General features: G+C 44.5%; 1 protein-coding gene across 1 annotated transcript; it reads left to right on the forward strand.

The window, feature by feature from the left end:
• Positions 1 to 24,839, forward strand: DRC9 (dynein regulatory complex subunit 9). Its single transcript, XM_074153574.1, has 10 exons — positions 1 to 98; positions 5,883 to 6,030; positions 9,765 to 10,000; positions 11,168 to 11,296; positions 13,342 to 13,423; positions 20,289 to 20,450; positions 21,062 to 21,136; positions 22,781 to 22,912; positions 24,114 to 24,215; positions 24,699 to 24,839. The coding sequence occupies exons 1-10, from the start codon at positions 67 to 69 to the stop codon at positions 24,837 to 24,839; spliced, it is 1,239 nt and encodes a 412-aa protein (XP_074009675.1). The 5' UTR covers positions 1 to 66.
• The last annotated feature ends 866 nt before the right edge of the window (positions 24,840 to 25,705 follow it).

The raw sequence follows: 25,705 nt of genomic DNA on the forward strand, positions 1-25,705 counted from the left end.
CCCAGCCACGCTGGGCAGGCACCCGCCTGGGCAGCCTCGCAAGGCCCCCGGAGCTTGGTGGTTGCCATGGAGACGGGCGCCAGCGCCGCCGCGTCGCGGTGAGCGCTGGAGCGGGCCGGGGTCGGGCCGGGCCCAGCACCGGCACCAGGCGGGCAGGGGGGGACAGGCCGGTACCGCCGACCCAGCCGCTGTGGGCAGGGCGCTGCGGCAGCTTGGGGTGGGAGCGGGGGGGCAAATCCCGGCGCGGAGGTTGAGGGGAGGCCTCGAAGGGCGAGCGGAGCCGCAGCCCGGCGGCGAGAACTGGCTGCGATGGTGGAACAAACAGTGGAGACCTACGAGGGGGCAGCGGGGAGGTGAATGGCAGTGCTTGGTGCTTCTGGGGTGGCCAGGGCTCCGGGGCCCCCTTCTGATGGCGGCTCTCTCAGCCCTGCCTGCCTTCCTCCGCTCTCACCTTGAATTAGTGAATCATCTCAATATTTATTTTACTCCTGATATCACCTCACTGACAGAAAACATGTATTTCTATGCTCAAATTCCTATAACTAAATCTCACATCCCTGTGTTTTCCTAAATAAGAATAGGTGGAAGCACGTACTTAGCCATTTTCTCAAGTCAGGGTCATTCACTCCTGACTTCTGTCACTTCCCTCACACAGCCAGAAATTCAGGTGCACTTCTAGAGCGCTTTAAGTAATTTAGGAACTTACTCCAATATGAAACATGCCCTAGCCATCTGGACTTTCACTGTAACTTGGTTCCTAAGTGTCTTAAACTGTATTTGAATGTGTGTACAGAGTGTTTTTATGAAAATTTTATCTCTGGAATGAAAATTACTGTTGTCAGCAACTGGGCTTGGAGAGTTTGAACCTGGACTAAGGAATTAGATCCCAATCCAGGAGGAGAATTAAGCCTATCTGTACTTTGCTGGGCCAGGGAACTCAATGCCTTGTAAGCATGTATAAGCAGAGGGTTTTCTTAGAGAGATGAAATTGTTAGGAAGTAGGAGCAGAGAAAGGATGGAATATTATGAATTCTCCAAATTATTCTGCTGGCTTCTGCAAGAAAGCAAAGCAACGCTCAATAATCTACCCAGTGAACAGTATCAAATGTGTGCTAGGAATCTCTGCTCAGAGAAAGGACACAATCCCTACTTTGAGGAGAATAAACTATCTGTCAAAATACTCTTGTTTTCTAGCAGTAGAGATGCCACAATCAATGCTCCCTAAATCTTATCTTTTCCTGCCCCGTACAGATTTAGTCCCGTATGGGACATACAGCTAAAAGTAGCACCACATCTTTCATTCCTGCAGTCAGTTTTCATCAATAGAGCCTCAGAGAGCAGGAAGTCTTTCGCTACAATCCGGATGAAAACTAAATTGCATCTCTAAGCCAAAACCAAGATTACTTCAGCTTTTCAAGGTTTTGAGTTTTTCAAGTTTTTCAAGGTTTTTCAAGGTTTTGTCCAGTTTTGGGCCCCCTACCACAAGAAGGACATTGAGGTGCTGGAGCAGGTCCAGAGAAGGGCAACGAAGCTGGTGAGGGGTCTGGAGAATAAGTCTTACGAGGAGAGGCTGAGGGAGCTGGGGTTGTTCAGTCTGGGGAAGAGGAGACTGAGGGGAGACCTTATCGCTCTCTACAAGTACCTGAAAGGAGGCTGTAGAGAGGCAGGGGTCGGTCTCTTCTCCCAAGTTACAGATGATAGGACAAGGGGCAATGGCTTCAAGTTACGCCAGGGGAGGTTCAGGTTAGATATTAGGAAATATTTCTTTACTGAAAGGGTTGTCAGGCATTGGAATGGGCTGCCCAGGAAAGTGGTTGAGGCACCATCCCTGGAGGTATTCAAGAGAGGAGTTGACATGGTGCTCAGGGATATGGATTAGTGTTGGGTGGTGTTTTGTGTGTGTTTTTTTTGTTTGGTTTTTTTTGTTTGGTTTTTTTTGTTGTGTTTGGTGGTTAGTGGGGTTTTTTTTGTTTTGTTTTTTTTTTTTTTGTTGTTGTTTTGTTTTGTTTGTTTTTTTGTTTGTTTGTTTTTTTTGTTTGTTTAATCGGTTGGACTAGATGATCTTAAAAGGTCCCTTCCAACCTAGGTGATTCTGTGATTCTGTTTATTTTATTTCTCTCTATTTTTTTTTCCAAATGAGCAACTTACGTTCTAGCATTTGTAGTGGTAGGCAGAGTTTTGTAAGGCCACAACTATTTTGCTTGCCTAAGAGACATTTTTTTGGTAAAAACGAAGGCATTTCTGATTTATGGCCCAGCCACTGCTACTGTGGATATTCAGAATTTCTCTTTGCCAATCATTTGCAAAACAGAGCTAAAAGAGATGTGACGTTCTCAACTTTGAATTTTATCACTGTAATTAATCGGCATCTCCTTAATTGACTAAAAGGAATGCTACAAAAAATGCTGCCTTTGAAGCCCTTTTATTATATCGGGCAGCAGGATGGGAGAAATGTGCATCCAGGACTCTCACACAGCAGAGGGAGTTGCAATCCCCAAAGGAACAGGAGGCCAGACCTCTTATACAGTTGTTTTAAAAATTATTTCTTGATATGTTTTTCTTTCCCTTTAGATCAGCAGGGAAAGAATGTCAACCTAAACTCTTGGGGGAAGCTGAATCCTTCATGTACCTCTTTTTTTTTTTTTTTTGGCTGTTTTTATTAATACAGTTTAATGAAGGAGTTGAGCAAAGTGCAGTGATTAAACTCGATGCCAATGGCTGAATCAGGATGGTTTGTGGGCGCTGTGTTAATGCTAAAATCCAGGGAGAGCAGCTCACTATTTGTAGTGTCTCTTAATGCCCCAGACAGCGGTTTCCTTCTCACTTCCAAGTCAGCATAAGCCCACAGCGGACTGGCTTGGCACATGCACATGCTGAGTGAGTATACAGTTATAAGAGGAGGTATATAGGAGGAACAAACCAGCAGGCTTTAGAGAAGCATTCCAGCTGTGAGCTTTCTTAACATGCATCAATATCTTGAATTAATTCTCTCTTGGACAGAAGCTGCTGATGGGATAGAGGAAAAGCAATTGCATCCTCCTTTGTTTCCAAATAAGTCACTTTTTCCTATGAGAGCTGCAAGTGTTATTTCTTCTTTCAAGAATGCTGTCGTAATCATCTGTCACAGTTCTCCCACAGCAAATCTTTTTTCACCATATCTTTAGCATTAGGACTCCACATGTAATAGATTATTCTCATGTTGTTTAGACTCAAAATATAGAATGTAGATATTTTTTTTTAAAGATAAAAATGAGTAAAACATGATAAAGGTATTTTATTAATGCCTGTTGACTGGAAGGAGACATCATCTAACTTTACGTAAAAATATTTAATTTGTGCATCTCCACTTCTATCACTGATTCCAAGTTTGAAAAGAAATGAAAAGCAATGCTTTTAGTTTATTATACAGATTATTAGTTATTTATTTGTTAGTGATATTATCAGATTCCTATCCCAAGCTGTAGCAATTTCTTTTTTTTAATAATTACGAGAAAGGAGAGAAAAAGTCTCAGAAGTAAAGGGAGGAAATCAGTTCCTTCTTAGTCACAGGTGACCATCGAAAGCCCTGAACAGTGGGATTAATTAGGTAAGTCAGTATAAATAGTAGAAGGAGGACAGCAAACATATTGATAATAATTAAGAATCACTCCTTTGCTGTTATCTTTTCCTGCCATGGTTTAACAAGCTTCTTGAACTAATTTAGAACACCTCTGCCATTATCTTGTCTGAAAGGCTGCTCGATATCTTCATCCACCCAGAAGTTAGAAACCTTATCATAATTGCCTGTCTTAGGGGAAATTACACTCCTTTGACCCTGGACCAGTATCATCCTTTAACTTAAATAGCTCTGTCTCTCCTTGGTATCTACTCTTCATACATATTTACAGAGAGTAATCACAGTCCTCAATTCTTTTAACTTCTTGTAAAACAGAATTTCTATTTCCATGATCATCCCACTAGTTGTCTTGTGTACCTGTGCATGCTTTTTAACATAAACAACTAGAAACATGCATCAGGCCTTATCTGATGTTTACTAATGCCTTATGCGGCAGCACTAATACTTCTTTATATCTGCTGAAAATACCAGTCCTGCTACATCATAGCACTTTGCATTATTCATGGCTCATAAGACTGGAGTGATGCCAGCCCTGAACCCTCTCTGCCACCCTGTGTTCTTGGCGGCATGGCAGAAATGCTTGTGTAAATCCTTGATGCAAGTTTGTGCACCTTACCGGGTAGTCTTCCATTCTGAGTTATTATTCAGTTAATCAAAGAAAAGGGTCCAGGCTGAAAGGAGCAATATTCCAGTCTCATTGACTATCCATGTAGCTGTCATGCAACAGACTGCCACTTGCACACTAGGCTTTCTAGTCTTATCCAGAAGGAAAGCCACGTCCTGTTACAAAGAACAGCACATTTCAATACATGTTGCATTAAACAACTTACTGCAAGAGACAGGGACATCAAGAAACAAATCCATAAAATCTAAGTTATTTTTGTTTGTTTTACCTATTCTGATACTAATAGACACCTAATAAACCTGCACTGAAAAGTGACTCATTTTTCTGCCCAAGTGAAATTAATTTAATCTTCCTACCGTAAACAACTATAGCTTCTTCAGTAAAACCAACAAAAAATAATGCAGAAAAATGGTAACAGTTTCACAGAGGTTACAGTGAGTATGCATGTTTTTTTTTAAACACTTCTAAAGCTACTTATGAAAAATCACAGATTTCCAGTGATCCAGAACATACCTGCATTTAAACCTCTTTAATTTTCATAGAATGTGGCCATGCCTTATCCTGTTAATCACGCTAACAGCATTGTCTGATGTATTTCCTTAGCACGCTTACAGATTGGACTGTAACATTCTGCAGACCTAGAATATGTTTATTCAAGGGTTTAACAGATGGCACAAATCCAGTTGTAAGGATAGCAGCCAAATGAAGATTTTGTTAGTGGATGTTGATGCTGCCATTGCAATGACATTCAGGATCCCAGTTATCTCAGACTCCAGTTGTTCTAAGTATTATACAAGAAATACCTGTTTTGTAAGTATACAGTTTGGAGGGATTGTCTAACAGCTTACCAAAACATTAAAAATCTTGGAGAATTTCTCCATTGTTATGCGGGTGTTGTTTTCTTATGCATTTTTCTAAGTGGACCAATTTCACTTGGACTAATAGCAAATTTCCACCATTTCCTAGATGCGCTTTCACAATATCCCATCTGTAAGCAAGGCAAAGGGATGCTTAAGCGTACATCAGAGCAGTATCACTTTTGAAATGCAATTTAAAATAAACACAGAACGTTAAAGATAGTTTTATTAGTCTAGATACTGGTTCTTGTTTGACATTTAACATCTTAAGGTGGTAACACTTCCTGCTGATGGAATTGGCATCATAAAAATATTAAAGCTATGCAGTCATAATGAGGAATGATTAGAGCGCAAAGGTTCACCACCTGCGATTTTAAAAGAAGTGTGGAATTTTTTTTTTTTTTTAAATTTTAAAAAGGCACCTTCATTCTATTGTTTCTCAAAGAACAAAGTCTGTCTTGAAGCACTGGTCACCCTTGAACTGAAGAGTGAGACCACCTCACTCAGTTCATTCCCTTCTGAGCCTGTCTACCCAGATCTGCTGTAGGAGGGACCAAGACCTACTTTGTTTAGTGAAAGCTAAACATTCCCAATGTCCCTGAATGCAGCCATCAGAGGAACATTGTTCCTCTTATAAACAGCATATGAAAGGCTATAAACAAAGCTAGGGAAGTGTATGAAAGGCTGCAAATAAGGTCATTTCAGGTCTACCTTTAGTTTAAATTACTGTTACTAACACCATATTGTCTTCCTCATTGGTATCTTTTGTCTTTATGCCTCTTAGCAAGAGCACAGAGACTAAAGAAATGGAAAAATTCACTCATCTGGAAGCTCTGCTGTTTACTGCTGTGCTGGAAAATTGTGTTGATCAGCTCTCAATTCTTGGATATATCATGCCGGTTTCATATGAGGGCCAGACAGACATCAGCCACGTATGTGCCTCTATCCTTGTTCTCTAAAGAAATCTCTCCTGGTTTTCTTCTTGTCTTGGTTTTATGTTTTCTAGCAGCATTTTTTTTTTAAATCAACTCAGATACTTTTCCTGCAAAGTGCTCCATGACCCTTGGGTGAAGAAACACAATAAAAGTGCATGGATGACCAATTTTACTATTTATACTGCAGCATCACTGAGAAACCTTTGTCAAGACTTTGTGAAAAGAACCCTACTGACGCAAGTTGAGGTTCCTGGGCTTACAATTTTAAATCACAGTGGTAGGATGACAAGCAAAGGATTAGAGAAAAGGAAATAAACCATCTAGGGTCTTATACAGATAGGCAGCGATTTTAAAAATGCAAAAGAATAGGTTATTTGAAAGTACTCAGACGCAGGGTATTTCTGTTCCTCTCTAAATCCATGCTAAAGATCCTTTAGTCCCACAGACAATGAATTAAGAAAGATTCCACTTCAAAATATATTAGTAACTACCCATTCTCACTGAAAATTATTAATTTGTTTATGTCTAATAAACTTCATAACTAAGAGGGTTTGGGCAGAGATACAAAGAAAGAGAAGAAGCCCTAATGCTCAGGCAGAGGTTTGTTGCTGTGGAGGAAGGTGGTGTATTTCTGGTGGCTGATAGAAATAAGAAACAGGCTGGGACCACCCCGAGGGGTAAATGGTTCTAAGTTCTGTTGTCATATATTTTAAGTGGCATAGCAGGCTATTTCCAATTTAAGCAGGTTTGAACCTCTGTTATAAGAGGAACTCAAAAGAAGAAAAAAAGTGTGTAACCAGGATGGAAATAAAAGCTGGGATCTGAGTTTTCAGATCTAATGCTGTTCGCTCTGCCTAATGTACCACTTAAAAATGCGAGAGGAAGGTAAGTCAATATGTTGATTCCTACGTGCTTCCTTTCAATACTACCTACTTTTCAAAAAATCCACTGCAAAGCAGCAGAAGCTGCTATTTACTGTAAATTTCAGGGCGTGAACGATACTTAGACTGTGCAATAGAGGGCACTCCTCCCCTTAAAAGAGCTCTGCGAGCCAACCTCACCTCTTTCCAGGGCATGCTCCTCCCTCAGAGAGCTGGGTAACCTCCGATGTGCCAGGAGCACAAACACAGAGAAAAGAGCATATCGCCAGGACGGTAGGAATTGTTCTTCAGACACACAGACTCAGGCTGATAGACATGCTAAAGATAGACATTAATTACAGAGAAAACACCTAAGCTTTTCTCTTCAATCACAAATGTTCATTTTTTCCAAGTCACTTCTTAAAACACAAATTTTCTCCCAGACTGTAAACCCTACTTGTGTTCTTAAACATGCCAAAAGAAATCGAGACACAAACAATTTAGAAACAAGAAAATGTCTTAGAGAAGCTACTTGCTAACTTTGGTGCTCTTTAATTTGCTGCTCCTCCCTGTTTCTCAGTTTACATTTGGCAGTTATCCTTGGATTTGTAGACAACCTGTATTTGCAAAGCACCCTGGAGCTATGTCAGTTAAACAATGACATTTTCAGAAATTGACATCTAAATTTCCATTGATGACATTTTTGAGAGGATTAATTACAGTGTTGGCCAGCATCTCCTTGATTACCCAGACTGGGGACTCTTGTGCATTGCTTCGTGCAGTCCACCAGAGGAAGGCAGCCTTTCTATTGGCTGAATTTTGGCAAAAGACTAGCAAAAGATAAACAGCTAGGAGACTACACAGATGCAGTTTACAAACTCCTTGTTCTTACATAGTTATTTGGTAATTATTAGTTTGTAACTCCCTGCTATTTACAGACAATCCAGTTATAGCCTGGCTTGAACTTTCCCAGACATTAAAAAACATGTGTCAGAACATTCATAAAATTTACATTATATTACAGGAGTTTGTTTACCAAAAGTAGTTCTTTCTGAAGTACAGCCATCACCAGCAAACTATTTAAACCCTTTGTTTCTAATCAACTATGTCATTTTCATTGGTCTGTGTATACTTTGCATGAGATTCGTTTAATGTAAATTGAACTGTCCAAAAACTACACATGTAGTCACCTAGACTCCTTCCGTAGTCAGTGGTGAGTCAGGCACCGCCAGAGGCTGATTCATCCCATCCGGAGATGTCCAAGATACTCAGAACGAAGCAGTGCCCAGCACACATAGGGGAATGCAGACATAAACCAATAATCATTGACATTTTGAACACAAATGGAACTGCACCATTGTTAACATCACTGTCAAAAGCTGAAAGGTGGAACAATACACAAGATGCAATGTTGCCTCTCTGGAGAGGCAACAGTGTCCCCTTCTCTGGAAGGGGGTTTTCAAGACCCACCTTGATGCAGTCCTGAGTAATGTGCTCTGGGCAATCCTGCTTTAGCAGGGGAGTTGGACTAGATGATCTCTAGAGGTCCCTTCCAACTCTGACAATTTCATGATTCTGTGATCACCCCTCAGGGACTACAGCACCATCACAGAACACTAACGGAGCCTCGCTCAACAAGTAACTTCTTGGACAAGTAACTGGCCTACACACTTGCTGCCCTGACCACTTGTTTTTATTCTGCCCTCTGTGCTGTGTTGGGACAAACGTGTGTGTAGTTGTGGAGCGATCTGAACTGAGAACTGGTGCTGCTAAAAACAAACTTTTCTTTTTTCCCCTTTCTGCTGGAAAATGTCTCAGCCCAGTGAGTTCTCTATTCCATTTCCCTGAGCAGCCAGGGTGGGGAGTAGGCAGCTATGGACTAGGATGGGGCTGGCAGTGACTGTGTCAGCTGGCTTCAGCGGTACTGCTATTAAGTGGTCAGCCACAGAGATGCTGGTAGGGGGGCAAGAAAATTTTCTTTTTTAATGTCCCATTGTATATACCAGCATTCTTACCCATAGCACGTAAAGCAGAGAACTGCCTTGAAGCAAGGCCTCAGCTGATTATATAGTGTACTTTCCTTTTCTGGGGCTTTTTCTTTTTTTAAGAAAATTGTGCACAGCCACAAGATACCTTTCCACGTAGAAGAGAACTGCCAGTATTTTGAATTTCATCTTAAATTCATGTTATACTTCCTTTGCTGTCACTCTCTCAAAAAAACAGCTAAGCAGATAGCTGATATCTATCACTTTTAATTTCCACACATGTCCGCTCTTGTTATAACAATGATACTGTAGGGAAAGGTGGGGGTGACAGGCAGTGGGAAATGGCAAAGATGGAGAGAAGGCGGGAGAAGAAACAGACTAAGTCTTCCAGTACATAAAAGCAGCTGCAAAGAAGGAAGGAATGATTTGTTCTCTGTGCCTACAGAGACCAGGACAAGAAGCCAGGGGCTCAACTGCAGCTGAGGGGAAAACTTTCTTATGGTAAAGATTGTTGTGATGTGCTGGTACTGGCAGGAGGGTGCATAGTCTCCATTGCTGGAGGTCATCAAGAACATGTCAGGAATGACACAGTCTGAAGCATCATCTCTTGGGGCAGATGAATTCACCTTTTGAGGTCTTTTCTAGTCCTGTCGCTCCAGGACTTGAGATCCAGTAAAACTTCAATAGGCCTATATTGTGTGCTCAGAGCTAACCAAGGTAAATGTTTCTGCTCTTCTACTCTTGCAGAATCTAACATACACTATCAGCTGCTCTTAGTATACCTTCATTCTAGTTTATTATTCATTTTTCTTCCTCTCACATAACGTTACAAAAGGTTTATTTCTACTGCCCAATGTGCAAGCAGGTGTCTCTTATTCCCTTTTAGACTGGCAGCCACGAAATTAAAGAAATCATAGAGACCCAGAAGGAGCTGGACAAAGAGCTTATGTCAGCAAGGGAAGGGAGAGGGGAAACAGTTACCTCCACATCTCTGAAAAGTGTTGAACACAAGCAGCAGCTGGGGAAAACTGAAGATCTAAAAAGCACCCATCGTCTTTCCAATAGGGCCATGAAACACAGTGCTCCGTCTGCAGAGAATCTCAGAAAAATTCAGGCTGACAGGTGAGTGAAGCACAAATACAATGACTGTGGGGGATGCTTAGAGCCGTAAAGTTCTCAGTCTATCTTTTGACAGCAAAAATACAAGCTTCCTGCTCTCCCACTGTTGGTGTACCTCAGTCTTGGTCCAGAAGAAGAGCAGTGAGGTCTAGCTTCACAGGCCATTTAGTTTTGGCCTTCGCTTGCTTCTGGATGCCAAGTAATGACAATCAGTTTATTTTGAATGGAGTTGCAAAATATTACCCAGTTAATAACAGTTGCTTGGATGGAATTCATGCCAGGTAGTAGCCCATGCTGATGTTCTGGTATCAGGAGTCAGGTTTCTCTAGCAGATACGTACAGGCAAAGTGGGATCTCAGTATTGTCTCGTGACCTCAGTTATTCTGCAGGGCACACAGAGCCTCTATGGCAGCTACAGCCATTCTCCTTTATAGAACAGATATATAGGTATAAAGGTATATAATAAAGATATATACAGGTATAAAAACAAAATAATTCCTTTTTAAAGATAAATTTTATTCCTGCACCTAATCCAGTGCATTGATTTGCAGAAATACCAGCAGCCTTTGGCTTAAAAGACAGATTGGGGAGCTGAGCATTCAGTATTCATTTTTCTACATCCTGGCTTCTGTCCTTTAATATTATTTCAAAGGGCTTAAAGAAGATCCTAACACAAATGAGGAAAATGCAGCTAAAATATAACTACCATATGCACCATGAAATTCAGTAAACTGGGTAAGACCATGTGTTTGTTGAGATCAGCTTAGGGCTGTACAGGGGTATTTTGGCACCCAGATATCCCTCCATAGATACACTTGTCTGCATACCCAGGTCTCATTTTCCAAGATCCACCTGTCTGTCACCACTACTGCAAGGCCAACAGCCTTCTTCCTAATGGCAGCATAGTCTGGCACAGCATGGATATGGTTTTGCTTGCTATTTCCTAGAGTAGCATTCAGGGCAGCATTTTTAAATTATAAACTTCAACCAACTCCAAATACAGTTCTCCAGATGTACAAGAAGCAGGTACCATGGGAGAAGCACTCTTGAGTTTGATAGGACATAAGAACAGAAGTGGGATCTTGTATTTCCTTGCCTTTTGAGCTGTAAACAATCAATAAAAGTACCAGCACCTATAAATTACTGTTGTGTTCCTTTTCTTCCTGGCAGGCAGTATGCAAATGATGTAATTACAGTCACTATGAAAAAGATGCAGGAATCAGGAACATTTAATAGCCTAACAGAAGCTAATGAGAGAGAGAAGGAAAAAAAGAGCAAGTTTCATGACATCCTTATCAGGTCAGTGTTGTATTCAGTACTTCCCTGCTTAACTGATGAAAGCCAAAGGCCATTTCTGCTCAGGGCACTTCTTTCCCCTTCAGAAAGAAATATCTGGTGGTTCTGATACTGATCTGAGCTAGGAATTGCCTGAGCTTTGACCACAGTGGACACCAGTGTCTGCATTAACGCAAATGCTGCCCTATATCAATTAAAACATAATGTGATGTAGGAGCTCCCTGATCTTTTAACTCTTGTCCCCAGTGAAAGCCAGAACAGCAGAGAATCTGTTCAAATGAGGGCCAGCAACATATGGTCTTTAGGTTATGTGATGCCCAGGAGAATCTGCTCTGACCCATATGCAAATATGCTCCCTTTTCCCAGTAGCAGTGAGGGGCTAGCACAGATGGTGGCAGAGACAGTTGTCTTATTTAAGGCTAATCCATCAAACACTGTGCTATACAACCTCTTCTGTCCCAAATCTTGTAGATTACAGATTTGTTATCATCTCAGCTCAAACTGGTGATTCCTTAGTTCAAACTTCTGTGCACTAGAGGTTTGGAGCTTTTTGGCATGGGAAGCTCTGGTTCAACCCCAGCCTGTCAGAGAGAATAGCTGTCATCAGAGAAGTATGTGACCATTTTAAAGCTAGTGTGTTCTATGTAGCAGCTTAGGCCCATCATTTAGGGCAGACAGCAAAGTTGCTGGAATTCATGATTTGTCCTGAGTCCAATCTACTGGAACAGCTCCAGTGGTGGCTCATGGGTCTGCCTCCAGGACAAGTCCCCAGCTTCCAGTGAAAAGTGTGATTTCAAGCACGAAACCCAACTCTTCCACTATCTAAACCCAAAGGATTTATTGTTTATCCATGGAAGAGACAGAAAGCAAAAACGAAAGCAGCAATTGCTTGTAGAATAACTGTCCAATACTAGAAGGCAAAAAGGAGCAGAGAAATTATAATCAGGAAGGACATAATCCTTTTTATTCCATTCTGTCAATCACATCTAGCCACTATGTTGTCTGTTCTACTACACATTCTTTTCATGGAATGAACTTGATCTGTCTTTCAGTATAATACATATTTGCCTGGTTTTGTGTCAATATACTAGTCTGAAAGCAGTCTGCAGTAAGACTGGAACTCCTTATCAAGAGCTTTTGTTCATCACAATCACCCAGCTAAAGACTCTGAAAATGAAATGCATGTTTGATTGTAAGGTTGTGATGGGGTACAAAATCTCAAGTACCAACTGTAGTATTTACTGGCTTTAAATCAAATCATGTGCATTATTAGATTAAATTAGAAAAGCACTCTGAGTGAAATAAGAGAATAAGACCTAGAACAAAGCGTTATCTGTTTTGTTTTAGACAGGTAAATACCTCTCTAGCTTTTGGCCTTCACTCATATCCCTTCATGGATCTCAGAACCTGAGGCAGTGTCTTTTGAAAGATTTTAAGTCTGATATAAAAAAAAAAACATTCTCCATACATATAATGAAACTCAGACAATCTGGCACTGTCTGGTGCTCAGGTCTGCTTCTGCACAGAATCAGGGAGATTTTTGCCTGAAATGCAGAAACAGTGACTCAATCATAGGCATCTTACCTCTCTGCTATAGGAATTGCAACATCCTTAACTCCACTCCAGGCTTTCAACAAGAGCATCCCCTGTTTTTTGGCTCATTCTCCCTTCCATTCTCATCCTCCTTGCTCAGTCTGTGCACCTTTTCTTTCAGGATTTACTTACCAAGTCACTAGGTTTGGTGAGAAGTCTCTGTGACTTGCAGATGTGCTGCCTCCCCAAGGCACAGAGTGAAGAGATAAATGCCTTTCTTGCTACTTAGCCACATGAAGCAGCTTGTCTTCTGCTGGTCTGAAGAAGCAGGCCAAGCTTTTGAGTGCAATTATTTAAGTTCAGCTGTTAGAAACTCATTGATTGAGCAGGATAAGTGGGGCAGCACTCAGCAAGGTGCCAGAGTGTATCAGGAGACAGGAAGTTCCCCTTCTAGGTAAACAGCTCTTGTCTTTCTTGATTTATCCAAGTGATTGTATTTATCCATTTTTCTTCAGGGAGGAGGAAGGAAAGAAAGAGATAAAGTCACTTGAGGAACAGCTGCAAGATATCAAGAAAGAAACTGAATTAGAACTTCAGGTGAGATCACTTAGCTGTAGGTATCACTCCAGGGGGGAGGCCTGTGAGCAAGCTGGCCCCTGCTGTCCGGGAACTAGCACTCAGATGAGAGGACTTGTGGCATATATAGTGATCCATCATTTAGGAATATAGAAGCAGAGTAACTGCAATAAAAATTTGTATTCTGAAAAAAGCCTGCTAATGACTTTGAAAACAGCGTCCATTGGTTTTCAAATGGGAGCATAAAGTGCTCATTAATCATGAGAGACCATGATCAAGTTAGAATACCCAAAACCGCTTCTGGGAGTGGCAGAGCATGGACATCTGCACTCAGTAAGAAAGAGGTTATCTGCAGATAGCAGTATCTAAGATTCTGTCATGCTTACTCACACAGACATGACACCCGGCACAGAAGAAAGTGTGATGATGAGGGAGTGAGAGAGAGACTTGGCATAGGGGCATGTCATTTTTCTACATACAATTTTGTTTGGGGAAAATGTCATGATTTTAATATCTTTTTCTAGTCTTCCAGATACTAGAAAATCCCAAACATGGGAGTCCTATACAAGGGCAGATTAATGTTATTGCATATATGCTGTCTACTTTATCTTTCTGGAAAGCTTCAGCCCTTCTGTCTGCAGTATGCAAATAGCGTGTGCGTGCACAGTAAACCTGGGACATTCTGGAAATGTCAGACATGTTACACAAGTGCAGATCAATTGAATGGCATATCACAGGTCACTGTGATGCTCACCAGGCAGCTCAGACTTGATGCTCGTGTGTGCTTTAGAGCAAAAGCACACACAGTTCTGTGCAGAAACAGGGAAACGTTGCCTGGCCCTGCTGAGGCAGGAAAGAGTGTGTGACAGAAAACAAGCAAAAGGCAGGCAGGTTCAGAGCTATACAGGGACTAGGAGAAGGAACAAGACTCTGACGCTTGGTTCAGTGTTGAGCAAGAGGACAGCAAAAGCATCTGAGGAAACAATTGGTATCACTGAATTTTGTCTTTGGACAAAAGCATGGACAGTAATCAAGCCAGGATCTAGTTGGCTACAGAGAGGAACTTTAAGCCACTGACATGCTGGTGAAGTACAGTTTATAGAACATGAAGGTTTTTGAAGCTTGGATGCATATGCAGTAGAAAGTTTAATTGTAAATACAGGATGGTTGTAAGAACATGAAGGATCTATTGGCGCTGGCAGTGTATGCAGCTATCTATAACTGACTGAAGACCAGAAATCTGGGAAGATATAAGAACTTCAGAGAAGAAAGCAGGAACATAAAAGATGGGAAAATTCATGTAGGTCAGTACTCACCTACTAGCAGAAATCCTGGAAATGCGTAACATACACTGGGAAGTGTAACAGGATGAAAAGAACACTGGAAAAAAAACTATGGACATAACAGAGAAGAGAAAGAAGAGGAGTCACTGAAAGAAATGGAAAAGTTAGAATGTTACGAGATGCACCAAGAAAGAACAGTTGTGGGAACTAAAAGAGAAATGCAGGATGAACTTTTTTTCCCTACAGATTTGGACAGAAAATCTAAAGGATGTAGAGGTGAGAACCAGGACTGAAAAGGGGAGCTGTATACCCCAGTATATACTTACTGCCACTGGAAATGGTATGGGAGCCCATTTCCAGGCCCTATGAGACAACCTAAAAGTCCCTTGATGTCTGTGTGGCAGTTAAATGAAATCAGCTGGGTAGTTTGTCAGGCTCAGGGACTGTACGTTGTCTGTTTGCTTGTGCACATTGTCCCTTCTCAGTCAGATCCTGATGGCTCCTGGGAAGCTCCTCTTCTCCTGCTCCCCAGGCTAGTGAATATGATGAGGTAGTTCTCCTTCTGTGTAGTGCCCCTCAGACCTCACAGTGTCTGTGCACACGATATACATCTTGTTTAATGCCTTCCCAGGGACAGGTGTATAGGGGGCTCTAATCATCCCATCTCACACTAGCAGCATGGCCCTGGCGCTGTGCAGTCAGGCTGGGTGCTTCCCTGTGTCCTGTCCTGCTCCTCTCCTGCCTCTTGCAGTCATAAGAAGGTGTGTAGCTCCCGTGCTGAGAGGGTGCTCTTCTCCATGTTCTTTCAGTACCTTCTGCTAATTTAGTTCTTGCTTTTTGCCTCATCAAGTGGGATCTCCACTCATCTGGGATTTTGTTTTATATTTCCAGCTTAAGAGTAATTTTCTGAGCTTCCTTATAGTTTCAGCTTTGATAACAAATCAAAGACCAGACTACTTTCAAGTATTGCTTTCCTCCTGTGCCAAAAATAATGGTGTCTCACTGTGTCTCCCAAGGGAGAATAATTTCTGTTCGCTTCATATGGGATTTTCCCATAGGCAGTTTTACAGACACTTGCATGATTTGTCACCTTGCCAACTAATTAAAAACAAAAATACAGCTTGCTGATTTTGGAGTACTTTGAACAGTAATAATGAACAGACCTGTAGACAAAAGACTACATGGTTGCCTCCGGTCTAGTGGATGAGAAAACAAAAGTGAGCAAATCTTATCATGGAACCAGAAAAACACGGTCTTTGCTTCACGCATGTTGCCTGTATGTTTGTATTGTCAGCCTTGCTACCCCTTAATGAGATGCTAATTAATGCTGCATTACTCTGCTCAGCTCATTTCTCTTCCTAATGGAGCACAAATCAAATGCTAAATATTCTTATTTACTTTGTTTTCATTCCTCTTGGAAAGGACTGATGTCTCTAAAGGAGCTGAAATGACTGGTCTGGTTTTGCTCTTACCCCTCCGTGCAGGAGCATCACCGATAGCTCTAGTTTGGCTGCAGGAGTTCCGTTTGCTGCTGCAGTCTTCATTTTCTAGCTTGTACAAAAATACTTTCTCTAGTTTCCTGGGTAAGTGATGGGAGTCTGTACAGATTTGAAACAAGTTAATATCATATAGGATTATATAGTTTAAAAAAATAATTTAGGAAATGTAAACTTTATAATTCCTGCCTTGCCATTCACCTACAGGACTTTTTATGTCCTCCGGGTTTTGTGGTATACTCATGCCATACGTGTGTGCAAGACATAGTACAATTTTATAACAAGCAGTAATATTGCAGGCTACCTACCAGACAGAAACCCAAGACACTGCACCACGGTACCAGTGAAAACAGGTCCGTAACTTTTATTCTGTGTGGGCTGTCATAACACACTCAGCTCCACTGTCCCAGCACGTCGCTTGGTAGTGCTTTTAGTGTGACTAAAATCCATCATGTTTCTTCCTTCATCCTCTCCCAGGAGAACAAATGCATCAATGAAGTGTGCTGGGGGAATGTTTTAAACATATATACACACCCGCTGGTGCATGTTTCTACTGGAGAAATGCACCAGGCGATTACAGTGGAAGGCACAAGGCTTGTGGTGGTCTTGAGCTCCCAGGTGACTTCACTCCACTGCTGGCAGAGCCCCAGGGCAGCTCAGCAGGACCCGGAGCTGGTGCACTAGATCCAAACCTGGCTCCAGAGGGACAGGACAGGACTTTCCACAAGAGTGCTGCTGCCAACAGGTCTGCTCCCTCTGCCAGCAAAGTGCCCCTCACACAGCTTGCTCCGGCAGTTGTTGGGACTGGAGGCGAGCTAGGAGAGGGCTGCAGAAGCCATTCTGTCGAAGCCGGGTGAGCTTCCAGGCCTGCCGTCCTTTCAGCTGAGGCATTTCTTGGGGGCGCACAGCATGGGGATCTTCTGGCAGCTGGAAGAGATGTGGGCTATGGCCTTATCGAAGTGTCTGTTGGGCTGATTTCAGGGGGAGCAAGTCCAGGCTGCAGGAGGTGTGTAGATCTAAGCGTATCTCCAGGCTTTGCAGCTGCCAGCGGGGAGACTCGAGCTCGTACGCACTCGGTGTGGCAGCCAGGAGGCAGGCAGCGGGATGCTCTGCCTGCCCTCGCTGCCTGCACATCGCACAGCACCCGTCCCCCTGCCCCCTCCAAGGGCCTGCCAAACGGCGGGCATTGGGTGTGCGGCGGGGGGTTTGTCCCACTGCTGGTGAAATTCCTCAAACTGTTTGCTCCTGTTTGCTGTTTTTGTAACCAGCCGTATTTTAAGTGGCTGTAAATACTAATTGCTGTATTAGTACAGGGAGAGCTGAGAGATCTAGGTGGCACTCGCAAGAGAGAGAGAAATCAAAGTAAATGAAAACACAGGAGTGTGCGTGCCCTTTCCAGCTAAGAGCAGTTGCTTTTGCAGCCAAACAGCGTCTGCGGGGCAGACTCCTATGGCACTGGAGAACAGCAGCAGACAGGCCTCTGAGCTGCCGTCTGCGAGCTGAGAGATCAGAGAAAATCAGCTTGTTTACCTGCTTGCGAAGCAGACTGGCTCTTGACAACTATTTCCTGGGTTTTGATCTTGGTCTCTGCCCGTTTTGTGATAGTTTTGGACACACGAGGTATGATTTTGCATCTTTGGTTTGGCAGATTCAGCGCTGAAGTCACATCCCAAATAAGCAGCCCAGAGGTTTACTGCAGTAACTATGAAAGCGCTCCGTGTCTTGGCTGGGACCTCTGCTATGATAAACCAGAATGAGTAAATATTAACTCATTTTCCCAGTGCCTGTCCCTGAAGTTTGGGGAACAGCACGCTCTACAGATGGTGCCCACAGCTTGTGGGCATTTACTGCTGCATTTACTACCTGCAACCCAATACCAAACGTGCCCCAGTTCTGCAGGGCCAGGGCCATCGGTTGGGCTGCAGTAGCTGCCCACATGCCCGCAGCTGACTTTCCCCCTCCAAGCCAATGGGTTGCTGTAAAACCACCAGTGGGGTTTTACATTTCACTTCCCGTCTGCTTTGGATTGTGTAACCAAAGCCCCCAGACTCCCCACCTCTAACAAAGATGTTTTACAACACCACAGCCCAAATCCAAACCACAAACACGCCGTACAACAAAGAAAACAAACAGAGCAGATGGGCCCCCATCCCGGCTCAGGCCTGGGGCGCTGGCATCAAAAGCACTTTTCCTCTACTTTACTAAAATATGAAATGAAAAAGAAAATAACTTGGTGAAGTGTTCATGCTCTGCCCCACCTCTCTAATAGCCAAGTACTTTGTAACCCAGGCTGAGCCCTTTTTTTTCTGACCTATTTGCAGATCCTTAGCAGAGAGCAGTAACACGCTGCCATCAGCAGCACTTGGCTTTGCTGAGCTTCGGTACCACAAAAAATTGGTGGTTTTCATTAGGATCTCCCCAGTCTGTCTGCCAGCCCCTCAATTTAGACATGATTCCACCATGATAGAGGAAGACAATCTCAAAATAAAGTGGTGTGGTCACCTCCCATGTCTTCTGACCCCACACAACCTCTCCCAACGCCCACCAAAATTTCACACCAAGGAAAACAAAGGCCATTACCAGAAACCTTAATAGGGCACAAATGGGTCATGTCTGTAGCTGTCTGCAGTCATATGATGATATGGCTGTAAAGGAATATCTGATGTTGGAAACCTTCAAAAAAATTTGAATGCATGACTTCTAAACCCACGAAACAGCATCAGCCAAGGCCCCTAATTGTCTTGAGCCTTATAAATATACTTTACTCTTCCTAACTATGTCCGACAAGGGGTGCAGAGGGAAGGATTTTCCTTTTAACTGCTCCAAACTCTTATAAGGAAACCTTTTCCAAATGAGTCATGCTGCATAGGCTTTTAAACACAGCACTGTTGAGCTGGCTTCTTCCTGTGGCATTTTTCCATGTTTACAGAGCTAAAGAATGCGAGGGTGCTTCAGAGACAAGATACGTGGGCTTCAAAACATTGAAATGCCAGCACTTTGGTATTTCATCTTCAGCTGCAAGGTCTGGCTGATGAATGTCAGACCTGTCATGGCATGGCAGGAAAGCAAAGAGAAAGGCTGTAATGGAGCAACCGGGCGCCAAACCAGAGGCATTACGATGGATCTTGCATAATTGCACAGGAGACTTTGATGACCTTTTTAACTCTTAAGACAACAGTCTAGAGTTTTTAATTTTACAGACGGTTCTTCCAAGTTCCAACCCCAGATTAATAAATTTTTATCTGTCACTCAAAGAAATTCATTAAAAAGGAGTAAACGAAACCACAATCCCAAACCAAGCAAATGCGCTTTTCGCTTCCTGAGCGCACCCCAAAAGGCGGACAGACGGAGCACGTTGGCTCAGGATTCTTGCCCATAGGGGAGCTCCTGGGGACAGAATTCCCCCAGGAGAGCTCAGTTCCATTGCAAAACAGGGCACGGGGAGAGGCTGGGACCTCTGAGCCAGCTTTTCCTTGGCACTTCTTACTTGCCCTCAGTGTACGCTTTTATAATAAAGTGGGCACCATCTCCCTGGTAAGACTTCAAGAAACAACTGTTTCAACATATAAGCAAGTAGAGATTAGATTTTTACCCGGTCCTAAGGTTGTGTTTATACTGTTGCTGCATAACTAGCATAACTATTCCAAGGAATACAGTATATTTTAGGAAATCAAACTTTTGCGTACGTGGGGCTGAGGCATCATCCTCCTCTTACAGATGCTCACTGATTGAGATGGCCTAATCCAAGAGGTTACTAAAGCCTAACTCTAAGCAGTTGAAATTGTTGGGCTTCTTTCATGTTTATAATAAGCAGGCCTGAATCCGTTCCCGGATGAGAGGCCAGAGGCCTGGCTTCTTGCCCCACTCTTTTCATCACTCTGCCCTCTCCAGGAGTAATCACTCCTCACTGATGGGTTTATTGCCTTCTCTATGGGTTAAAAACCAAACTTCCCTTTGAAGCAGAGGCTGAAATGGGGCAACATTCAGGGAAAGTGTGAAGCCTATAGTCTTGTCCCTTCTGAGTTTATCAGGGAGTGGAGAGGTGAAGAAACAGTGGGCTGACCTCGGTCTCCAGGTTTGCTTTTATGCTTCCCTCTCTTCCACTAGAACCGAGATACTATGATTGCCTTCCTCAAAGATCAGCTCCTAGAGGTGAAGGCCAAAACGAACATGGAGAGCTGCTACATGAAGAAAAGCACAGACCTCCAGGTCCACCAAACCCAGAAGAAGTGCAGCAATGCAGAGAATGCCCTGGATGAGGAAATTCAGGTAAGCCCTTCCCCACAGCCCCTACTGGAAGGCACGTCCAGCTAGTAAAGAAAGAGTCGTCCCTCTTCTCCCCAGATGCCCTTTCTGTTCTCCATCAAAGTCACCAACACGACTGTTTGAACGGGATCGGGAAACTCACCCCATTTAGAAATCTTTATCTCTTCCACTGCTTCTCTGTATGGTCCTGCAAACAGCAACAGCCGGGATGCCATGGCTGCAGGGGACAGCGGCTGGAGGCAGGGACTGCTTAAACTGATACCATTGTCAGAGAAACGTGCCCATAACTATGTCCAAAGGGTGTAGTTATGAGGCCATTTAGCAACATAAGCAGCCCGAGCTCCCAGCCTGGCCCACAGCACATGATGCTGATAGAGCTGTTCATGTGGCCGCGTGGTGAACTGGACCAGAAAACTGGTCTGGTTTTGCAAGCTTTTTTTTTTTTTATTTTGACTGACCAAGGTCTGATCTAGTTGTCCCTTTCTCACGGATGGCCCGGGGCGAGGCTGCCTCAGTTAGTTTTGTCACTGGGAAAAACATGTGTGGACTACACAAATTGCTCCTCCGTGTGCTCTAACATGGTCTCTCCTGTTTTCTGTCTGCACCGGTCACAGAAGCTGAGGAGGAAAAGTGATGAGGAGATTCGAGTCCACATGGAGATTGATAATTTCCTCAGGCGACTCCATAAGGTATGTGGCACTTTCTGCTAATGCTTCAAATAGCAACTGGTAAACATTATCAATTAGTGCCTAAAGAAAACGAGTTATTGCTCCTTCAAACTAACCAGGTTCATGATTTTTGCTGTTTGAATGACCATTAATCCTCAAGTCTTAATTAACCCAGCTCTCCCAGACTTGGGATTTGCTTCATTTGGATACATTTCCTTAAAATTAGAGTTCATGTAATGATCGGCATTGTTTATTCAGGCATTACATCTTTTCCCTCCCTCAGATAGTTGTTAGTTATTCAGCTAATTGGAATTTTATTTAGACCTCCCTTAGCAGTAGCTGGGGCTCCCAGGGACTGAGTCAAGAGTGGGGCTGCTGCTGCTCAAAGGGAGGGCAACAGTTTCACACACCCAAGTGTTGCACAGAGGGGGCACTAAGAAGGAAATGACACAAACTGCCAGCCCAGTTTTGCCTTATCTTAATCTGAGCAAGAATCTGGGTTGGATAATTGCTAACTCACAATTATTGTGCCCATTTTCAGCAGCAAACATCCATGAATGGCCTCGTGCTGTTGATCCAAAGGTTCAGAGCTTTTGTGTCATCAACAGCAGTGCCCGTTACGGTGAATAACACTGGAAAGCACCTCACAAACCGTATGACTGGAAGGAAACCTTACTACTTCAGGGTACCTCACATCACTGCCAGTACGAAACTTAATAGATGATAATAAAATGTAAAAAACATAATTTGAATGAAAAAAGCGCTGTATCTTGTGCACAATTAATTAGTGTCCTCTATATCCCAGAGCCTTAGTCTCAGCAACGCTTCACAGTGAGGGGACTTTCCCAGTACAAGCTGCAGCCTATTTGACCTCTATCAGAAGGCAAAGTACAAGCCCCTCTGCGCTCAGACAGCAGCTGGTGGCTTTACAAGGGCCCACAGAGAAGAGGATGACCATGGCCCCCATCTCCCTTGTGTGTCCAGCTGTGGTGCCGTAATGAGATTGATGCTTTTCCTCAGATTATTTTTCCATGCAAGCACTCATGGTTGTTGCTATGGAGAAGCTATTCGTGAATGGGAGGAAGTCAACTGGGTGACTGTTGCAGCAACACCTGCCCTCCTATTCACGAGCGAGACAAAGCCAAGTTCACAACCTGAAATAGCGTAAAGTGCCGTCCCTTGGGACCTTATTCCTGGTGCACTGCGCTTAATCCAGGCAGCGGGCAGGGAGTCAGGCAGAGGGTAAAAGCTTTCTTACCGTCAGATTCTGTTTCTTAACCCCCCCTCCCTCTGTATACACACAAAGGATGGCTTCTGGTTGTCACTTACATCACCAGGATTGACCGTGCACAAAACTAACCTCCAGTGCTTCTCCGTTCTTCTGAATGGAGACCTCTGAAAGTCCAACATGGTCTGTCTTCTGGGCTAAAAGCTCAGTCCAGTGCTGCGGCTTCCATGGTGAATCCCCAGCGAGGGGCCTGCAGGCCACCAGTAATTTATCACTAATCCTAGGGGTCTGAACCTTTCAAAATGAGAAGGAAACATTGCCTATGCAAAATTTACGGGACATTTACACCACCATCCTGAGAGCAGGCCACATAATAGTAGCAAATCTTTCCCCTCTGCACTCTGTACCGTGCTGAGCACCACTCTATCCCCATGCAGAAGGTGGAAGAGAAGCTGGAACACTGGGTGGACAAGTTTGAAAACGACACAGATGCTAAAGAAGAAGAACTGGATGCCCTAAAAGCATTAAAGGCAAACAACTTGGAAATGCTGCGACAAATTGCCATGGAGGTAAGACATCAACAGCATCTCAGTGCTTAGCCGTGCAAACCTGCATCCCGGCTTTTTCCTACCCTCAGATAAGGAACCAGGACCATGGAAGAAAAAGATCGGTAATCTTGAGGTGTAGGCTGCGATTATAAGCAGTGGTGCTGGGAAGGCAGGGACTGAATAGTCATCTTCTGTTTGCCACCTGTGACATCAAGGAGGGATGATGTTTCCCCTACAGCTATTTTCAAATACCAGCAAGTACTCAGAGAGCTACTGACAGCCTTTGTGAAGGGCAAAGACACTGTTCCACCCCAGCAGTACAGGAACTGCCTCACCACAGCTTGGTGCCTCAGTCTGACCAAATCTGCTCCTTCTAACGACACCTGGGTACGCCCGGCTGGGACTGGAAATGGCAGCTCCATCCCCTCCTGCAGACGCACAGCGCTGCTAGAAGGGAACTGATTCCAGTTAAAACCATTCCTGCTCCACGTTATTTTCTTGGTTAATTGCTGGGCTGTGATCACAGCTATGCAGGCACAGCAGAGCAGGCAGCACAGGGCAGAAAGAATTGTCTAGGAAAAGGGGTGTTTTAAAGCCAGAAGGAATGGACTTGTAATCATTCCTTACTGTCACTGGCTCTGAGATGATGGGACCGAGTTAGATGTTTCCCTGCTGGTGGGCTCATTTTTCACTCTGTACACTGTCATCTCGGTGTCCCAAGTGTGTTTGTGGATCATCTGCTGCCTGGCCTGGGGGAGCACGCCTCCTTCCCACCACCATCTGTTGCCCGAGACGCCATCAGAGAGCCATTTTACAGCACAGGACCAGAGGGTTAATTGCAGCCAGGCCGTGAGAGGTTTCACTTTGGCAGCAGCTCTCAGTGCCCTAGGACTGAGGCTGGTAATGAGCAACATTCGCCATCTGGATTCAGGAAAGATCAAAAAAAGGAGGTGGGGGAGGAAGGTCGGTGCTTGCACATTACCCTTGGGCTGCCAGGGAGCTCCTTGGTGCAGAGGGTGGGACCCACGGGCCGGAGCAGCCGCTGGGGGGCTGTGAAAAGCATGTAGCAAGGATGGGGTCAGAGGAGAAGACTCCTCGCACCAAGGTCCAGGTGAGCCCTGCCCTGCCAAGCTGCTGGGCAGAGTGAGCCTAGAAGGTTGGCCCTACAGCGCAGGGGATGCGTTTTTCACGTGGCTGTTGCCGCTCCTGTGCTCTCTTGCAGTGCCAGATGTTTGAGGAAACCATCATCAGAGACCGAGCAGAAAGAGAGGCTGAAAAACGACAACGAGAGCAGGATGCCCTGGAGCTGAAGAGCATCCTGAAGGTAAAGGGGAGCCAAGCTGCGGCAGTGCCGTTCCATCAGCAGCTGGGCGTTCATCATTTGCTCCACAGGCTTTGTTTGGGCAGAGAACGGCCTGAGAAAGTTGGCTGGTGTGGGGCGGCCCAAGGCAAGGACAGATGAAGCCTGACCCTTTCTTCTGGGGCAGACGCAAAGCCAGCTGCAGGTGTTTGAGAGGGGATCAAAGGGCAGAAACCAGTCTCCTCAAATGACTCGGGGCTGTGCTCATCAGACCAGCCCCGCTGCCTGGGTGACACAGGGAGGGTCACGGGGCGGTTGCCCTGCTCATCCCCTTGCCACCACCAATGTCCTCAGCCCAGACGTGGGTACCTTCAGTGTCACCAGCACAGGCCCAGCTGCTGCTGCGGGGGCCAGGGGCTGGGGAGTGCAGGAGGGAGGCTCTGGCCGTTGAGCTGTACCAGGTACTCCAGCAAGTGATTTCCCCTAAAACCTCTCTCTCTCTTCCAGCTGCAGGCCTGGTGGAGAGGGATAATGGTCCGCAGAAACCTGGGCCCCTACCAGAACCTCAAGAAGAATTTGGAGAAACAGCTATCAAAGCAGGAAGAAAAGGGGAAGAAGGCAAAATATGGAACAAAGAAAAAGAAATGATGAGTAAAGAAACCTGGCTCCAGGGCTGTTGCTGGGCAGGGCACTGTGGTCTGTCTGTCTGACAGGACAAAATAAACCATGTCACAGAGCTCGGGCTATTCTAGAGAACACGGTTCATGACAGACACAGTTCAGGTGAAGCTGCAGTAACTCTGAAGGTCTTGAAGCTGCCCTTGTACAGCAGAGACACCGTTTCTCCCGTAGAAAGGGCATTTGTACAAAAGCAGCGAGAAACACTAATCCCCCAAAGTATTTTGTAGAAACGTGACAGCTTAGCAGGAGGTAATCCTGTTTACAGCCCAGTAACTCACCCGCATGGGACGCCCTGCGCCGAGGACGGCCTCTGCAGACCCCAAAGCACCGGCCGTGGCCGAAGCGCGGTGTGCGCTGTGGCTCCGAGCGAGGCAGGAGACCAAGTCACCCGCATCTGGGCTCCGGCAGCACCGTCCCTGTTGTCAGAGCTGGCACCAGGTGGGCAGGGAGAAAACTGCTGCCAGTTCGCAGCGTGACACAGGGGCAGTCAAATTGATTTTATGATACGTCAAGTCCCCGGAGCCGCAGCGAACAAACCGGTAGGAAGTTAACGCACTGCGCTGGATCAGGAAATAATTCCAAACTTTCATTTCAGTGACCGGTATCTCAAAAAGAAAAAAACAACAAAACAAACCCAAAAAACCCCCCAAACCCATAAATTGCACAGGCACAGCAAAGTCTGCTTCCAAAACCGGGAAGCTCTGTGTCTGCGTGTATAGGGGAAGGGGTACTTTTTATTTCAAAAATGAAATAATGATAATTAAAATTAACAGTAGAATTGGGTTTGCTCTCCCAGTAAGATGGAGGGTGCTGAAATCTTGAGTCCCAACACGA

This window comes from Numenius arquata, chromosome 9 (genome assembly GCF_964106895.1).
Source record: "Numenius arquata chromosome 9, bNumArq3.hap1.1, whole genome shotgun sequence".
Lineage (NCBI taxonomy): Eukaryota > Metazoa > Chordata > Aves > Charadriiformes > Scolopacidae > Numenius > Numenius arquata.